This window comes from Alligator mississippiensis, chromosome 1, assembly GCF_030867095.1.
Source record: "Alligator mississippiensis isolate rAllMis1 chromosome 1, rAllMis1, whole genome shotgun sequence".
Classification (NCBI taxonomy): Eukaryota; Metazoa; Chordata; order Crocodylia; family Alligatoridae; genus Alligator; species Alligator mississippiensis.
In genome coordinates this window covers 329300448-329319067 of record NC_081824.1, presented here as the reverse complement: position 1 = coordinate 329319067, position 18620 = coordinate 329300448, and the positions used below count along the sequence as shown (strand labels likewise).

At 39.2% G+C, this 18620-nt stretch overlaps 1 protein-coding gene across 1 annotated transcript in view; it reads right to left on the bottom strand.

Annotated features, from left to right (window-relative positions):
• ANOS1 (anosmin 1) overlaps positions 1 to 18620 on the bottom strand; it is a 217530-nt gene that overhangs the window by 71443 nt on the left and 127467 nt on the right. Inside the window, exon 6 of the mRNA XM_019494980.2 lies at positions 10450 to 10579. Within this exon, the coding sequence (XP_019350525.2) occupies positions 10450 to 10579 (130 nt within the window). The remainder of the gene's footprint in view (positions 1 to 10449; positions 10580 to 18620) is intronic.

Below are 18620 nucleotides of genomic sequence, written 5' to 3'. Positions count from 1 at the left end.
GGTGGACTAAAATCTGGCCCACTGTGTATCAACGTCTTGTAAATTAGAGAAAACGTTGCCAATTTATAGATCCCTACAAAAATACTGCCTTATACAACTACAATGATAATCTTTTACATAACTACTATACTTGATAAGTCCATGCCAACTTTTACTGACCCCATTCTAATATAGCTTCCTGGATGGTGATACCATTTACAAACTGTCTTGAATGATGGCTGCTGCTAGTTTCTCAATGTACAGATTTCTCATTTTATAGATTTGTGCTTACCTGAAGGCTGATGAAGGCTGTTGGCTTGAAGATTTTAGCATTTGCAACTTTTTCCTTTCTGATACTTTAAGGGGAAAAATATGTATACTTGAGTTTGGCACAAGGATTAGCCCTCAAGTTGAAAAAAAGTCTGGACTGAACAACCTGACACATAATTCACTTCTCACCCTTAGAAATGGTAGCTTTATTAGGTCAAGGTTGAGGATACTGTCACACTATGTAGGATAAGTGCTGCCTTTGTCTGTAGCATATCTGTCCTGAGTGTACCCAAAAGACCAATTCCTGAGTTTTGCTGGTTACTTAGCTTTCATGAACAAAACTATGTCCCATCACTGAAAATGAGGAATCCTTGCTGTTAAAGAAAAGAACTTTGATTTTTTTTAAATAAATGTCTTATCATATTCATAACTTTAAACATATTTATAGCCTTCTTCCTTTTAAAGGTATTTTTATAAAAAAAAAAAACCTGAAGCAAATTACAACTTAAAAACCCCACTATAGTACAAGTGACACTTCATTCATCACTGAAATGCATATACTTTAGAGTTGAAATGCAACAATTGTAATAAGCTTAATAAACAAGGAAATTATACTATATACTAGAGAGGAAGAAAGGATTGTAAAATTTGAAATTCTCAATTTGAACTGTAAAAGATAGCAAGTTTGGATATTATTTAAAACCTTTTTGACTTCAGATGACTAAGAATTCAGATTACTTTTTTCATATTTAAAACAGATTGCCCACCACTATCTTTTAAACATTATACTGTGTAACTCTTAAGAAAACTGCTGAAGCTGCACTACAGACAAGTTTCCAACTATTAAACAGCTCCAAGACATAGGGATCAGCTTTGCCCATTGGAAATGGCACACACAAACCAGCTGTGCAATGGTATAAAAACATCATTGGTCCCATAGGAACAACAGTAAGAATTTTATTGCTGGGAGTGGGTGTCTGTTCTGGTTTTACTAACACTCAGTAATGTATGCATGAAATCACATCCAGCATGGTACTTATGTGCTGTCAAAACAATGTTGTCTGCTCCCTTTTTCTTGATAATTTATATTGTGTACACTAGCAACTGCCGTCATGTTGAGGACAAAAACCTCTGAAATGGAGTATTTAGGTGGTTTGTCTATGCTTGTTGGCTTGCATAGTTTCTTTTGCTTGGAAAATGACATGGTAATAAAAAAATCCATCTGATTGACAGTAGCCCATATGTTTGAGAGGTTGAACATCCATCCTATATTATACAAGGCCGATTAAAGCCTCTTACTCAAATACACATTTGTTATTTTCAGGTAGGTGAATTCTACCCTGAGTCCATAAACAGCAAGCTATAGTACTAGTACAAAATACATTTTATGCAAATGTTTAAAGACACTGAACATCCACACAAGGTGGTATTGGGCAAAAGTAGTTTGTACTAACTTTATGTCCCTCACACAGAAATGGGGCACAATAATACAATATGGTCACTGTTCCCTCCCACACTGTATTTCAGGGAAAAAAGAGAATCCTCTCTAATGAAAATTATTAGTCATTTGCATTACTGTAGCACCTAGAAGTCCAAATCATGAATAAAAATGATGGTCACTGCTCCAGAAAGCTGGGCATTGTTCTGCATGTGCTCTGGGTACCCCAGGAAGGATTTTATCACTTTCTCATTCATGCAGGGCAATACAGTTCTTTGACACTCCCAGTAGAGGGCCATGTAACTGTGTATCCTTGAAACATTAAAAAAAATCTGATTATTTCAGAAGACATTTATCCAAATAATGGAATGAAAATATAATAGTCCCAATTTTTAAACATCGTAATAAAAGAGATCCTGTATCATATCATCCTAGTAGTTTTGCATGTATTCCAGTCAAAATATTTAATAGGTATTTACTTTTTTCTCTTCTGATGTTTTGGGAAAACAGAAAAGGCTATTCTTTCACGGACCATTGTTTAACATTCCACTATTTAGTATCTAAATATGGAAAAAAACCAAAATTATTCAGGCATAGCCTTCATAGACCTAAAGGGATCTTTTGACAGCATACACAGACTAAAGTTATGGAAGAAACTGGCAATAACATCAATAGATAACACTCTCTTACAAGTAATTATTACTTATTATTCAAATACATCATCCATGCTGCATTATGGGATTGGTGGTTCCCTGTCCAATAGACAGGGGTACAACAATGATATCGGGTTGCTCTGCTACTTTTTACCTGTTCTGGAATTATTTAAAACAGGGGTGCCAAAGTTATATGGTCCTGTCGGTACAGCATAGTCCTGCTCTGGGCACTCCAGAGCAAGCTGCATGTGGCAGTAGATCTGGGACTGTGGGGCTGTGCTGCAAGTGGCAGCTACTTTGGGGCTGTGGGACCACACTGCATGTGGTGGCCAACTGTCAGGGCTACTGTATGAGGTGGTTGCTCTGCTACTCTAGAGCCATACTGCTAGATTTGGCATGGAGGAGCCAATGTGCACTGAAGTAGGTGCCACATGTGGTGTGGTCCCAGAGTGGCTGGAATACAAACCATGTATGACATGTGGGGTCATTCAATGCACCCCATGTGCTACCTGTGGGTTAACTCCAAGACCAACAGGCAGCACTGGGACTAACTGATAGGGCTCTGTGGGCTGGATCCAGCTCATGGGCCGTGTGCTAACAGAGAAACTATTCCACAAACTCATATAATCCTATCCCTGTCCTGCTTTATGTAGATGATTCATTATTCATGTCACAATCCCAAATAGGCCTCCAAAGGTTATTAGATGCTTTTCAGCTATACTGCAATTCAAATACCCTGGAAATCAACACAGCTAAATCCAAGGTATTGGGTTTTGGGAATGAAAGAAGATGAGTTTGTTTTTTTATAGGAAATGTAATTAGAGGCAGTGTCTTCATTTAAGCACCTTGGAATCCATTTTAATAAAAAGATGAGCTCAAACAGGCATATTGAAAATGTTAGCACTAAAGTAAAACAAGCCTTGGGTAGAGTTTTATCCTTTTATAATAAAAATGGACAGAAGGGTGGTATTGGCAGGACTAAAGCCTATAAATCTAAGGTAGAGTACATATTATTGTAGGGAACAGAACTATGAGTGCTGACTCCATGGTTCACTGAAATATCTCTAATTACTTTTAAGGATGGCTTTTATTTCTAGCTAATTTGACTAGGGCTCACGCACTCTGAAACGGGACAAATTAACGTGAGCGCTTTAGCTCAGTTAAGACTTCTGTCCTATTGAATGAAAATTAGACGTTTGACACCTACCAGATACCTTAAGTACATTTTAGAAACCTCTCCTTTGACAAATAAATCCTTGTTCATACGGTTAGAAGAATCTGTTTTCCAGATAAATGGCCTGGGAAACATATTGAGAATCACTGACCTAATATTTCTTCTGTATTCAAAATAAGACATAAATTTAAGAATTAAGGATGCTGGCATGCATACAGATATGCAGGCAGTGAGACTTTCTCGAACTTCCCCTTTTTTTGAGATCAATGAGGCACTCTTTGGGCATCTACACACATGCAGGGGCTGCTCTGGCATGCTATAATTACAATGCAGTGGAGCAGACTAGATTAACCAAGTCTGCTGGAGTGTAGAAATTTCTGTGCTCCAGCAAATTTTAGCGCCATGTGTAGCAGTGTCCCCACACTGAAAAATGGTGGCAGGGGCACTTTAACTAAAGCTTGTTCGATGAGCTTTAGTTAAAGTGCCCCCTCTGTCATTTTTCAGTGTGGGGACACTGATACATGTGACACTCTCCCCTCCACCACCATCCAGAGCATGTCTATAAACACTCTTTCAGCCCGAGAGACCTACCTATCTGTAGTACAAAACTGGATATAAGATGCCGCTGCTAGACTGCAATTCACTCTGAGGAGACCTGGAGTTGTCAAGGTCAGGTGGTGTTGGGTCCCCTATTTTGACACAATATGTTCTTGCAGGAAGAATGAGATAAATGACTTAAGCCATTATTTGTGGCCTTTTTTTATTCTTCTTTGAAGAAATAGAAGGAAAATGGATTTTTACATTAGTGGAAACTTTATGTTTTATCATTAGAGGTTTTGATAGTTATTCCCCACCCCCCAGGATTCAGTAGCTCTGACAGCTTTTTTGGTGATCTCTAACTGCTGCTGAAATATCATCTCATATTTATGAAGCCATACATTGTGCCCTGAAATGTATATTCCCACCTGACTCAATATTTTGATTCAGGGAGAAAGGTACTTAGAAGAGAACTTGTTCCACTATCACCATTTGCAGCTACTTCTGAAATAAGCCATATCTTCTGAAGATCTGGCCAGGACGAAATGGTCTGTTAACTTCTTAAAATCTCCTTTCATTAATTCATGGGCAAGGTAGAAAAAAGGAATAGGTCTCCCCTAAAAATCTTAATTGTTGGAAGGGGGAAGGAATAGAAAATGAAGTTAACAAACCTCTCTTGACATTTATAATCTGACCTGGCCAATAGAAACTATTTTGTCAATCATTACATTGGCAATATAATAATGACATATTGGCATTACAATAACAAGAGAGACCTGAAAGGGCTGAGAGTCACATTGAGTTAGTAAATAGGTAGCAGCTAAGTACACGGAAGAGCTACAAGATAGGATCCTACTAGGGAGATGTATGTATTTAATTCCTTTCCACAGAATACTAAGGACTTTCAAATACAACGAAAGGCACAATACCTCCCCCAAAGAGGGTATTAAAATAATAAAATAATTGTAACTATCTAAAAATAATGCTGGTGAATAGCTCAATATTTGGATACTTTAAATAAACCCTCAATATCTGAACCAAACTTCCAAACATTTGGAGATTTCTTTAAATTTCCCTGTCCAATATCTAGTGTCCTCCAGATACAAAAAAGCACACCACCCTTTAAACATTTACACACAATGAATGTACTGTTCTGATTTACGAACCACAGAACACACGTAAATTTTTATCTTCAGTATACTATATTAATTATTAGGAGAGTTGATTGTAATTTATGATTAACCTACGGAAGGGTTGGAAACAAAATGACTGTATAGCACTAGAGTGCTCCAACAAACATTAAAGCTAAATGATACAAAGACTAGAAGTCACCACCTAAAATTTTCTATTTGTGGGTCGTGTAACAATTCCAGGCGTATTTGTTCTTACTCTATTTGTGAACGTAGCAATTTGTCACAGCCACAGAAAGTGCTGCCAACCCCTAAAAATAATCAGATGAACTGCTCAAGAGACAGAAATTTAGCTGTGGAGTTGATAAGTCTATTCAACTCCTTTCTGCTTACATTGCAAATCTCAATTCCTTGTTAATGGCTGAAGTTTAGCTTTGAAAAAAGTTTTTTGGGTTTTTTTGTTTTTATTTTTGTTTTTTATGAGGGTCACTCTAACCTTTTGAACAATGTTGATTATATACTTTTTGCTAAGGATGCCATTTATTTCAGTTTCCTCTGTAACAGAATGTAAGAAGTGCTCCAGGCTTTATCTGTCCTTGTCACAGAAGTCTAAGAGTTCTTTTTGCTTACAAGTCAACCAGGAACAGTAGGATATAAATGCAAGTGCTGGGGAGGGGAAGCTGGATAGGTTATAGAAAATAGAAGGCTCCATCATGTAGTTCATTTTCAATGTGGATATTTAAGTCCATATATTCCTGTGGCTAGCACGCTATAGGGTGGTATAAATTCTGCATGAAAATGTCACGCACAAGTCAAATGCTCATTGTTACCATGTCACATCTTCACATAATTACAACTTCAAATTGATTCCAGGAACAATATTTGCAAAAAGACCACAAACTGAAAGAAAATGAAAAAAATGAAGTGTGATCTGAAGTAACCTGAAAGGTAAGAAAAAAAAGTCAAAGCACTTCTACTCCAGTGGTACATCTGATACAATAAAACTTACTACAGAAAGCAAGGAGCAAGTTACCGCTGTTCCAGGCACTGGTAATTTGCCACTAATATTCATCTATACACTGGTATGTCTTAAGTAATTTTTGTAGATGAGATGAGAGCCTTTTGGACCTTGTCTACACTAGTAAAATATTTGCAGGTATGGCTATGTCGGCTCTACTGGCTAACCCTCCTAGGGCAATCTAGTCTAACATTTTTATGCTGGAATAATGACATCTACAGTAAGGTTTTACAACGTAATAAAACATACACAGAAGCAAGATCCCATACACCTAAATGACACTGCCATTGCAGCAGAAGTGAATAATACAGACTCTAGTTTTAGTCCCATGTTGGTGAAGGGTCAATTACATAAGGCCCATACACAAAAGGTAGGAGTATCCTTAGTACGGTTATGTGGGATATCACCACTTCTTTAGTGCTTAAATTAATTGAGTTTTTGGCCTTTTGTCTTGCCTGTTTACCAATCTAGCTATTGGTGTTATTTAGTATATGTATTACATAATACTATGGGCTCAAATCTCCTGAGAGTTGACACACATATACAGAACAAAGATGAGTTGCTGAAGCCATCTCTACAAGGCAACCACATCATAACATGCAGCAGCACCCTCAGAAACACTCAAAACTCTACATGGATGTTCTCTTAACTGAAAATGGGGCTCTCCACATGTGCTAATTAGTATTTGGCAAGCATCAGCACTATCACTCAGCAGTCCTAATTAGCCTGACTGAAGCCCCACACACTACTCTGCTTCAGGCAGAAGTATAACAGAGAAGGTCCATGCTCACAGTAGCTGATGATGCACAGAGCAGTGCTGGCTCCTGCTTTGTCTATTGGAATGGAATAGTCAGCTGTCACTGTGGCTTTTGTGCCCCCATAAAAGTAGCACTGGGGACTACTGCCTTGGTCTGTCCATCAGTTATACTACTGGGTTCAGGTTTACAAGGCAACTTGTGCAGATCAGTGCAGCATTTTGAAGGCACTAGTTGCCTATCAAGGTAAGCTTCCCAGGTAGAGAAGCCCTCAATTTACTCACTAAATCAGTGTAAGCCAGACAAGGTGTAGAACTTTTTTTACCAGTATCCAAGACGATAGCATTTATTCTTCTGTTAAACTATAGCTAGCAGTGTATGCTAAAAGAAAAACAGCAACTGTTTTTAATTCAGTCTTTCTTACTAATGAACTTGATGAGCTCAAAATATGACAAAGTAGCACAGCTGAGAATTGAAATTCATCACAAAATATTTAGATTGAACAATGGCACTGAAAGCTATCTACCTGTTCCTGAACCCTGATATGGAGGGACTGAACTTTATGAGCAAGAAGTTATTCATGTGTCATATCCATCCCATTGGTTCCTTTACTGATAATTGCCAAAATTAACAGTTTCACATATCTAAAAGATGAACACCATTCTTCCTTGCCATTTGCCCATTACATCTATTAATTTTAAAGTGTTATTTTAAAAATTATGCATAACATTGCATGTACCACCAATACAATACTACATGTAAATTTTCTGTTTACTCTAAAAAGTAATAAAGGCACATTTAATGAGCTCCTTTCAGAATATAATATTAAATTTCCCAATATGTCTTGTAAAAAACTCAAGCTTAATTTATTTCCAGTAGAAAATGTGTAACACAATTCTGACCTCTTTTTAAAACCATTTGGAGACCTACTGATGAAAAGCACTATAGAAGAGCTAGGTAGTATTATTATTCTCTGGAGTGTTGACTTTAAGACATTCATTGACTGTCTGTTAGGATCCATATCCTAGCATACAGGATATCATAAAGAGCCCAAGTCACTTTTCCACAGTTGATCTTCTCCATTTGATATTCATCTTCTTCCTCCTCTTAGGCTCTCTTATATACTGTCTCTACTGCCTCTATTCCTACCAAAGCCAAAGATGAGATGCCATTCCTCATATTACCCCCCCAACAGATTTTTTATTACCTTTTCTCTTCTTGTCTCTCATTTGGCAGAGACCACTATTTGCAGAAGAGACTGTATGTATTCCTTTCCATAAATGCACTCAGGAGATCTCAATATATTTCACATATTGTCTCTTTTTTAACTAAGGAAAAAAAGGATAGTATTTTTGCTGCCCTCCTGAAAGCTGTTGGGCAACGAACAGAAAGAATCTAGACAGAAAAGAGGTCTCAGAGGTTGATAATGATGTGTTATAAAACAAGTGTCATGAGGGCAAACAGTAAAAGACATTTAGGTATAGCCAATTAGTACAAGGGTGGGCAAAATACTGTCTGCGAACTGGATCCTGCCCACCAACTGATTGTATCCAACTCATGGGTGGGCAGCCACAAAGTCATGGGATCTGGCCCACAGGGAGCCAGCAGCTCTGGCTGCTGTATCATGCTGGGCAGGCAGGCATGTCCTGACCCCATCTGCAGCTTAGAACAGCTCCTGTCCTGCATGCCAGAAGTAGTGCCAGGTATGAATAGACATTAATGGTGTACACTGCTGGCAGGTTCCTGCTGGAGATCAGGGCAACTGCCTGGGACTGCAGATGATGCACTGATGAAGCAGCATCACTATGGACCCAGGCAGATGCCCTGATCCCCAGCAGAAATCTGTCAGCTGCGTCCGCAGCTGATGCCAGCACGGTGTCTTGTCTGCAGGTCAGGAGCTGGTGTAGGCTGCAGCGATGTGCTGTAGGTGCAGGATGGTTTGGATTGGAGGGGAGGAGGAGGGAGAGACTGCTGCCGGGACTGCTGCCAGCAGCACTAGGCTGCCTGGGCCACCCAGGATCTGCGGGGCAGAAGTAGCTATGGGGAGGAGTCACAGGGCAGCCCCAGTGTGGGCTCTGGGTGGCTGCAGCCAGAAGGGTCTGAGCCATGGTGAGTGTACCTGCTGTCAGGTCCTGTTTTTTCCCCAACATCCAGCACAGGCCACCACCACTCATTGTGGGCAGAGCTGCCTCCCTCTGTGTTTCTTTCTGTCCCTCCCCCCACAACCAAAAGGTCCACCACCTACAGTACATCCCCACAGTTTACACCAGCTCCCAGCTTGCACGCCAATGCAGCACTGGGCAGCTGCTGGCATTGCTGTGGATGCAGCCAGCAGGTTCCCATTTGGGATTGGGGCAACTGCCTGAGCTCCTCCTTGGGGTACAAATGGTAGCCCAGAGGCAGTACTGGTGGTAGTGAAGGCCCCACCTGAGCAGCCCCTGCTGAAGTTGCTGCCTGTGCCCATGCTAGCTCCCCACCTGCTCGTGGCCCTATCCCACACAGGGAGGTTTGGTGAGCTGTTGTGGGGGGGAAGGGGTATTGACCTAGCCTGCGACAGCTCCCAAAAACTCCCAAAGTGGCCCATGGGCCCAAATAATTGTTCACCCTTGAATTAGTATGATCATAATTAATGACTGTTGCTTGGTTAATTAAACCAATCTTGAATATTTGTCTCCAGCTTTCCCAATGGAGTTCTGATGCCTTAAAAATATTGATAATCCTAAAACATATTGAAATAGAAGGGAATGTTGTTCCTGAAGTGTACTGTGTTAAACAACACTAAAGAATGGTGTCACTATTGTCCAAATGAAATGAAGTCCCATCTATTTAAAGGTTTCTTGTGGCCACCTGTCACTTAGCAGCTTCCAGCTAAAACTAATAGCAATAGGAATATCCCTATACTTCCTGGAGTACTTGTCACTTCTCTCCTTTCAATATTCTGCTTAGGGTTTATATTTCTGGTGCTGGCTAAGTGCCTGTGATCACCTTCACAAAAGAGAAAGACAAAAGAAAGAGAGACAGTCTATGTAAAAATATTAGTCCTTTAACTGCTAGAATACAGCCAACAAAGCATTGTGATACTATCTGCCCAGCAGATGGCAGGGATATATTCCCCATGACAACTGGAAAAAAAAAAGAAAAAAGAAATGGAAACTTCTAACAACAACATCTGTTGAAACCCCAGTTCTTTCATGTTTGATGTTTAGTGTCATGTGGTCAGGAGAAGTTCAATTTTGATACTAGCAGTGTTGAAAGAGTCTAAAAAGAAGTTTAAATATTCTGAGACCCCTGTACAGATAAAAGAACGATGGCATCTTTAACCTTTAATTTATGTGGTAACTTCAAACAAGTGTAGTCCCATTCCTAAAGCTAATGACTAAATACAAAAAATGCACCTGTTGAAAATCTACAGACAGAAAAATATTGTGAGGATTGTGTTGCATTCTGTGTGACCAAGTTGAAGGTGAGTGTCAGATGGAGGAAAAGAACACTAACCTTTAGAGGAGCGGAAGTGCTTGCTGGGTGCTGTGAAGCCTCTTGTCCCGTGCACATTAACGGCTGCCACTCGAAACTGGTACCACCTGCTGGGTCTTATGTCAGACAGTTGTACTCTCTCATCTGTAGTCTGGTGGGGAAAATGTCACAACACACTGACTCCTTTTATTCTGAATTGTTAGTCTCCCTATCTTATGGCTGTTCATATTACACTCTGTTTATTCAGATGCATTTTCTAGATTGGGATATTGATAAAATATCCAGAAAGTGTTGGTGGGCTAAGTGCAAACTGTCTCTTGCTACTCTTTTCGCTCATCTTCTATACTGAAGCTTCTTAGCAATGAGTTTCAACCACGCTCAATTGCAAAATAAATCAATTCCAACTGCATTGTCAAGTGGAATAGCTCTCAGAAAGTCAACTTAAAGGCTAGATTCACAAAAGGATGTAGACATCACAATGTTTAACAAGGTCTAAATTTTAGGTGCCTTACTGACTCGTGGAATCTACACGCTCCTATAGACAAGCAAGGAGCCTGCTCCAACATGCTGGAAATCCAGCGTGTTGAAGCAGAATCAATTAATCGAATCTCCTGGACCGCATCACATGTATCAGCATCCCCATGCGTCCCCACGCTGAAAAAATGGTGGTGATGTGCTTTGAAATAAAACACGTTTGATGAGTTTAAGTTCAAAGTGCCCTGCCGCCATTTTTTCCGTTATGAGATGCTCAGGAATGCTGATACATGTGATACGTGGGCGCTTTTAATTAGTGCAGCTCGCTAATTAAAGCACCCAGTGCCATGTCCCAGAGCATGTGTAAAAATGCCCTACAGGTCCAAGTTAGGTGCCTAGCCTGTCTATACAATGCCTGGAGAAGAGCTGCACACCTAAGAATGGTATCCACAACAGCCTGGAGATGCCCTTTAATCAAATCTCTAGGAAATGTTAAGGAAAAGGTACATCCTAAAGCCCATCCCTGTTTAGGACACATATCCCTTACTTTAGGGTTCAGGGAGGTATAGATCTCCAAATCTCAATATTACAACACTGGACCATCTTTTGGAGTTAGGCACCTATAACATTCCTTCTACATAAAGGGTCATTTTTATGGATAAAAAGATGACATTTTATTGAATAGGCTGTGGTTACAGCATTCATCCAGGCTGTGGGTGACCAGCTTTAATTCCTTCCTGAAGAGACATGAACAAGCATCTCCAACATTTCATGAAAATGATCTAACTACCAAGATTTAGAGTATTCTGGGGTTGGGGAATGCTGTGGACCCCTGCCACGCTGTACACTGAACAATTATTGCACCAGGGAAATGTAAGCCTAAGTCTACAATGTTTAGGAACTGGTGGAAGGCTGGATTCCCTATACCAATAACAATTTATGTATTTTATATTAAATAGTCATTGGAGCAAGGACTGGAGCCCAGATAAGTATCCTAACCAATATGGATGCATTCACGTGCATGCTCTCCCTTGCCCAATTAAATGTATGTTAATCTGTGCAATGGAAAAAAGGCTCTGTGGGAGTTATCTATCAGTGCTTCCCAGATACAGTTGTCCTCTACCCTTCTTAGGAGGAGAATTTTAATAGATTGATGGATTATAAAGTTAGAGGGACCATTGTGATAATCCTAGTCTGATCTCTTGCATAACCCAGATAATGGACTCTTCATGAATAAATTTGTTTAACCTAAAGTATATGTTTTAGTTAAAAAAAAAATCCAATCTTAATTTTAAAATTCACTACATCCCTGAATAATTGTTCCAATGGTCAGTTAACATCACTCCTAAACATTTATTCTTCATTTCAAGTCTGAATCTATCTAGCTTCAGCTTCTGGCCATTGGATTAAGTTATACCTTTCTCTGCTTAACTGAACAGCCACCCATTATCAACATTTTCTTCTCTGTGTAGCTACTTCTAGACTGTAATGAAGTTATCCTTAAGCTTCTCTTTTAGAAAATAAATATATTCATATCCAGTCTTTGAATCAAAGGCACATTTCCTTGTTCTTCTGATATTTTTGTGACTGTTCTGTAAACCCTTCCAGTTTTTCTACATCTTCCTTGACCTGTCAACACCAGAACTGGACACAATATTGCAGCACCAAATAAAGAAAAAATAACAACTTTCTGTTCCTTTGCAGTCTTCTCTGATTTAAATATCAAAGGATCATACTACTTCTTGTGGCCAAAGTCCAGATCCTGCTGGATGAGTAGCCCATCCTCATCATTACCTAGCACTACCTCAGTCTTTGTGTCGTGAACAATTTTTATCAGTGACAGTTTTGTTGTTGTTGTGCCCCTAATAAAATGGTTTATTTTCATAAAATGAGAATCAATCTTGGGAGAACTGCACTAGAAACAAGTGCTCGATGACAATTCTGTATTTACAATCATATCTTGAGACCTATCAGTTTCCCATCTATTTAGCAACATGGTTGATTGTAGAATTTATTTTTTATAAACAAAAAAGTTTAAAAAACCCTCATAGAAATCTCAAATTTTACATTTACCTCATAGTCACTTTCAACCAAACTTGCAATCTAATTAAAAACATTAAAAAAGGCAACCCTTTGTTTTGACAAGATGTGTTTTCCCTAACTCAAAAAACCCCCTATCTTCCCAGTATCGAATCCGGCGCTTACTTGCTGTGAAATGTGTAAGCCAAAGGCTTCCAGAAGAATGCAAAATGTTATTGTTTGCGCTGTACCTCTTCCACCCCACATAAGATTCAAGTGAGCCAGCTCAGCTGCACACTGCCCCGTCACCTGTGACTCCCCAGACCTAGCCAGCCAGTCAGAACTTTTGGAAGATGCTGTCTAGCCAAACAAAGTATTGTTAGAAAAATAAAGTTTTCAGGTGCTGCCCATTTTGAAGTCTGCTGACAAGTGAAGGGCAAATATATATTAGGATATTTGATGTCTGAGGGAGAGTATCTTTTTTCTTCTCTTGCATTATCTGTTTCAATGTATCTCCAGATCAACCCAACTACTTCTGTCAGCTCTCCTCCCAGTTGGATATACACATTTAGGATTCCTGTATATATGACTACTACAACTCATGTAGAGACTACAGATCTCTCCCTTCATTGTCTGCTTCTACATCTTCTGCTTGCTGTGATCTACCTCTTTATTATGTGTAGAGGGACTGAATAATTTCAGTCAAATAAGTCCCCTGTGGGGCTAGAGCATACTTGAGCCATTCTTTAATATTACCTTCATTTTATAGAACCCAAATGTGTGCTAGATATTTTACAGGAGAGAGAGAAAGTGCTTGTATACCGGATATATATACAGGATACAGAAAAACCCAAAGGGCTTATAATCTAAATATGAGACATGACACAGTGAATGAGTGTAAAACAGTAGGGAGAAAAGGGATACAGCACATAAAAATCATTTGGACTCTGGTGCAAGTAAGACCATAATCTGGACCAATATCTCCAGACACTAGAAAGTAGTGACAACTATGTTTATTTATGCAAATTTTGTCTGATTGAGTTTCATAATCATAAGGCTGGCATAATACAAACAGGCATCACAGGAAATTCCTGAAGTAGCAATGACAATGTCTCTTAGTCCTGATTCATATCCATCTTGCTACTCCAAAGCAGGATTGTTTTGTAAAAGAATATTCATTGAGCCAGGTCTGGTTCATGATTCTGAGATAAGGACAAATTAAATCTAAATTCAGGCTGCCAAACTCCTTTTAATTTTAAATCTAGTCACCGGCCTACATCCATTGCCATTTGTTTCGTTGGCAAAATACCTCTTAACCTCATTGTTGTGAGTTATATATAACTGGGGCTACAACTGGAGAGGAACAAGCTGGAACACTAACCTATTGCACCTCTCCTATGATCCTAGATATGGTTAGAACACTTCTCTGGAGTACAGAAGACTAAGGAGATTTGAAAACAAACTTCAAATACCAGAAAAGCAGCTATAAAGAGGATAGAGACAGGCTATTATCTATAGCCACAGGAGGCAGGACTGGAGACAATGGTCTCAAATTGCAGCAGAGGAAATTTAGGTTGGACATTAGGAGGAACTTTCATTCTATGAGGATTATTAAGCACTGGAAAACATTACTCAGAGAGGTTGTGGAATCTCCATCCCTGGAAATTTTCAAGACCAGCTTGGACAGACACTTCACTGGGATGATTTAGACAGGAATGATCCTGCTTTGAGCTGGGGATTGGACTAGATGACCTTGTGAGGTCCCTTTCATCCCTATTTTTCTATGATTCTATATGTAAAATGATGTTAATATTAAAATGAATATTTTTAAGAAAACTAAAGAGAAAATGGTTAGAATTATTACTTGTTTGACTGGATTATTCTTTTATTTAACAGAGGAACTTTCTGAAATTGGCCTTACAAGGCGCAGACATAGGAAAAGAAGTCAGCTGAAAGTTACTTTTAAATGTATTTGAAGAAAAACCACTAGCATAAACTACTCTGAATCAAAATCATTAAGTAAATTGTCCATCCTAGGCCATATAAAATCAAAGAAAATCAAGGGAGCCCACTGAAATCAAGGGAAAGACTTCTATTAGTATAATTGAGCATTGGACAAAACCTTTTAAGCATAGCCCTGACCGAGGGGAGAGTTGCTACACTGTCCCAAACTAATTTTGAGCTTTTACTGAGAATACAAAAACTTCCCTCCCCTGTACCCTCCTCCCCCTCCCCCCATTACAATTATTTCCTACTTTGGCAACTGCCCATTTCTACTGGCCAGAAAGTCCTAGCCATAGTCCCCATCTACTCCCTCATTCAGTCTCAGCAACGAGCATCTGGCACACTGCCTTTATGTTCCTCTCCACTCTAGGAGCTATGGGCTGGATTCTAAAATGGGCTCTGACACCATGATTTTCAGTACGTAGCATAACACCAACCTGCAAATCACTTGGACTTGGATGGAATTCAGAGCCCAGAGTTAAGCACCTAGATTCCTTGTACAGTGAATGGGGATAGCTGGACATCTAAGAATGGGATTCAAAACAGGCGACATGTTAAGTAGAGAAGCATTTGGAATTAGCCAATAGGAATCTTAAATTCCACCCCTTTCCAGGGATTAGGCACTTCTGTTTGCTTGAAAATCTCTCCTAAATTTAGGCATTTAAGCCCTTCTTTTCAAAAGGAGAGCATCCTGATTCTTTTAACACATAACTGAAGAAAGAATCCCCTTGTTACAATAGAGCACTCAACAGAGGACATGGGAGACCAAGGTTCAATCCTGCCCTTTGGACGTGAGGATTCAAACCTTACTCTTCTCAATTCATTGAATAGTATGCACTGTTTAATGATGGGGGCACTGGATCTACCACCCCTGTGGAATCTGTAACTCAAGATTTACTGGGTCAGAAGCAGAGAGCAAAAATGTGCATTCACAGGGGAAAGGACTACTCATACATGTTTTCTGATACCTATTTTATGTAAAATGTATTAGCAGTCTTTAGAAGAATGGCTGGAACCCTGGATTATTTTGCCCTCAAGTGAGTTCCTTTACCTGGGAAACATTCCCTCTTGTTCTCTTGAATATTTCATGGTTTGCTTATTTTTTGTTTTTTTGCATAGCGAAACAGCCTCAAAAGTAAGTGCCTTCTGTCTTCAAGGAAGCAGGAGATGTAAATTTAAGAATCTCAGGCAGATGAAATTTGGTCAGTTCCCTAATCACTAATCTAATATACAGGGAGACTACGGCTACAGTATTTGCATGTGGAACACAATGCATGTGGAATACTGATGTCCTGGCCTAACAGACAGAGATAGATACAGCGCTGTTTATTTTCATGGTCTTGTTGAGCCTTAGACATGAGAAGGCACTGTCAAGACTGAGACACTTCTAGGCACTACCCAAAGCAAATTTTCAGACATTTGAGAAACCTTATAATCAAAAACCTGCCATGCCTATGGAGTTTAACAGCTGTTCAGCCCTGGAGTGTCCTAAACATAGGCTTTCAGGATCACATTTCTGGACTGTGATAGAGTATGGGAATCAAAACCCTGATTTAGATCTGACACCATGATCCAAATAGTTCTAACCCAGTGTTATTAGGATTTGTCATTCTTTGTGTGATTGTATTTAAGCCAGCAATGATCTAATTGGCAATGGATACTGTTGTGATGGCCCTTATTTTTTTTAATGAATAAACAAGCTAATCAGAAAATGTAAAGCTCACTTACACTCTTATGGATACAATAACAGCCATTCACCTCACTGGAAGTGAGTTTTCCTATCTAGCATCAGGATAGTTAAATTAATTGAATATGAAAAATAACACATCCTAATAAAAGCAAGTGGACTCAGAGGCAATGTGTCATCACATACTTGATTCATTTTTTTTTTTACAACTGGATGTTTAAAAATATGGTATCATACAAGAACTAAAGTCAGTTTTGAAACTCAGTGGTATAATTGCTTAACATAAGCTTTTATGACACAGTGTCTTATATCTCTTGAGGGTAATTGATCCCTCAGAGTCATTTTAATGTATCCAATCAATCCACTAAAATGAAATCACATACATTTTTCACAGCATATATTATGTAAAATCATAGTGAGGTGGTTTGATTAGGAGAAGGTATATTTACCAAAGTTCAGAATATAAAGTTCCTCCATTAATCCAATGATCAATTTTTATATCTTAAATCATGTCATATTACTTAGATTTAAATAAATAAACACACACACACACACACACACACACACACACACACTTATTTATTTATTTATTTCAGCATTAAATACAGTGCCTGCCAATAGCATCCTAGACTTTCATTTTAAATTTTTTAAATTATTACCACATAAAACAGTATACAAAACTGATAAACACACTGAGTTCAAAATTCATTTTCCCACAAGAAAATGGGGACTGCATACAAGAGAAGATAAATATAAACATTTCATTTTTGTGTTTCATACAACAGGCTAGAGCAAATTTTGGAAATTACAAACCCAAGCAAAATATATATTCATATCCTGAGAATGTCTTGTTTACTCTAGGATCACGGAGCTATGGAAATTGTGAGGGGAGGGGAGAGGGGTATAGCAGACAATGGGCAGTGAATTGGGAATTACTGAGAATGACTAATTGGGAATTATTGTGAAATTGTTCACGATAAAATAGAAACAATTACCACATACAATTTCCTGCAATGCAGACATATGCAGAGTCCATATCCTTGACTATGGCTTTTCTGACCCTTCATATGCATTGAGCATACACCCTAGCTTCATAACGTTTAAGCTTTAAATAGGGCACAGCAAGGATAAATACAACCTTACTGGACTAGATGGTATGCCAGGCAGTAAGAGATAAGAGGAATATAAATTATGTGGTGCAAAGCTCCTCTTAACTCAAGATGTTCCCCTGCTTCTCCCCATGGAACTGACTGGGCCTTAATTTTTATCCTGTTTGTATCTGAGCTTTATCTTGATCAGTTTCCTGAGCTGCCCATGTCACTGCTGGGGCTTAATGCTCCATAAAATCTTGTCTTGTTTTGTTGTTTGGGGCCTATAAAGTCCATCAGGTTTTTCAGGGTCTCAATATAATTTCCCAATTTTATAGATAAAGTAAGCCTAGAGATTCTTCATATTCATTTCAAACAGGGCTGGCTATCCAACCTCCTCTTTAATATGGCAAAAAAAACCAAACCCAAACAAACCCAAAAACCTGTGTTTACTTTCAAACCAATTTTTTTTACTTCCATTGTTGCTGTCTAATAAGGGATGTGGATATGGACGTCATGTCTCAGAGAGACTGGTCCATATGCCAGATAACTTACCCTAGCTATTAATTAATTACCTCCCTAGTTCAAGTTACATTGTTTTTTTTCTTGTGTAAGGAGGGCCTGACTTGGCTCAAACCGGTTTATGCAATGTCTGTCTCAGACTCCTTGCTGGTTTAAGACAAACCAGACGACCCCAGCATCCTGGCATGATCTCTGGGCTAGAGGAAGATCTCTGCTCCAGCTGCAGGGCTGCCCCCATCCCTCTGCTCTCTAGCTGGAACAGGGACAGTCTTAGCAGAGCCTCCGGCGGGCATGGCCCCATTAAGGCAAAGTGGGCAGGGAGGGGGTTAATTCTTCCCTCCTTCCCTCTTCCCCCATCTCAGATGTAGTCAGCCTGCCTGCTGGGAAGCAGAGGGGAG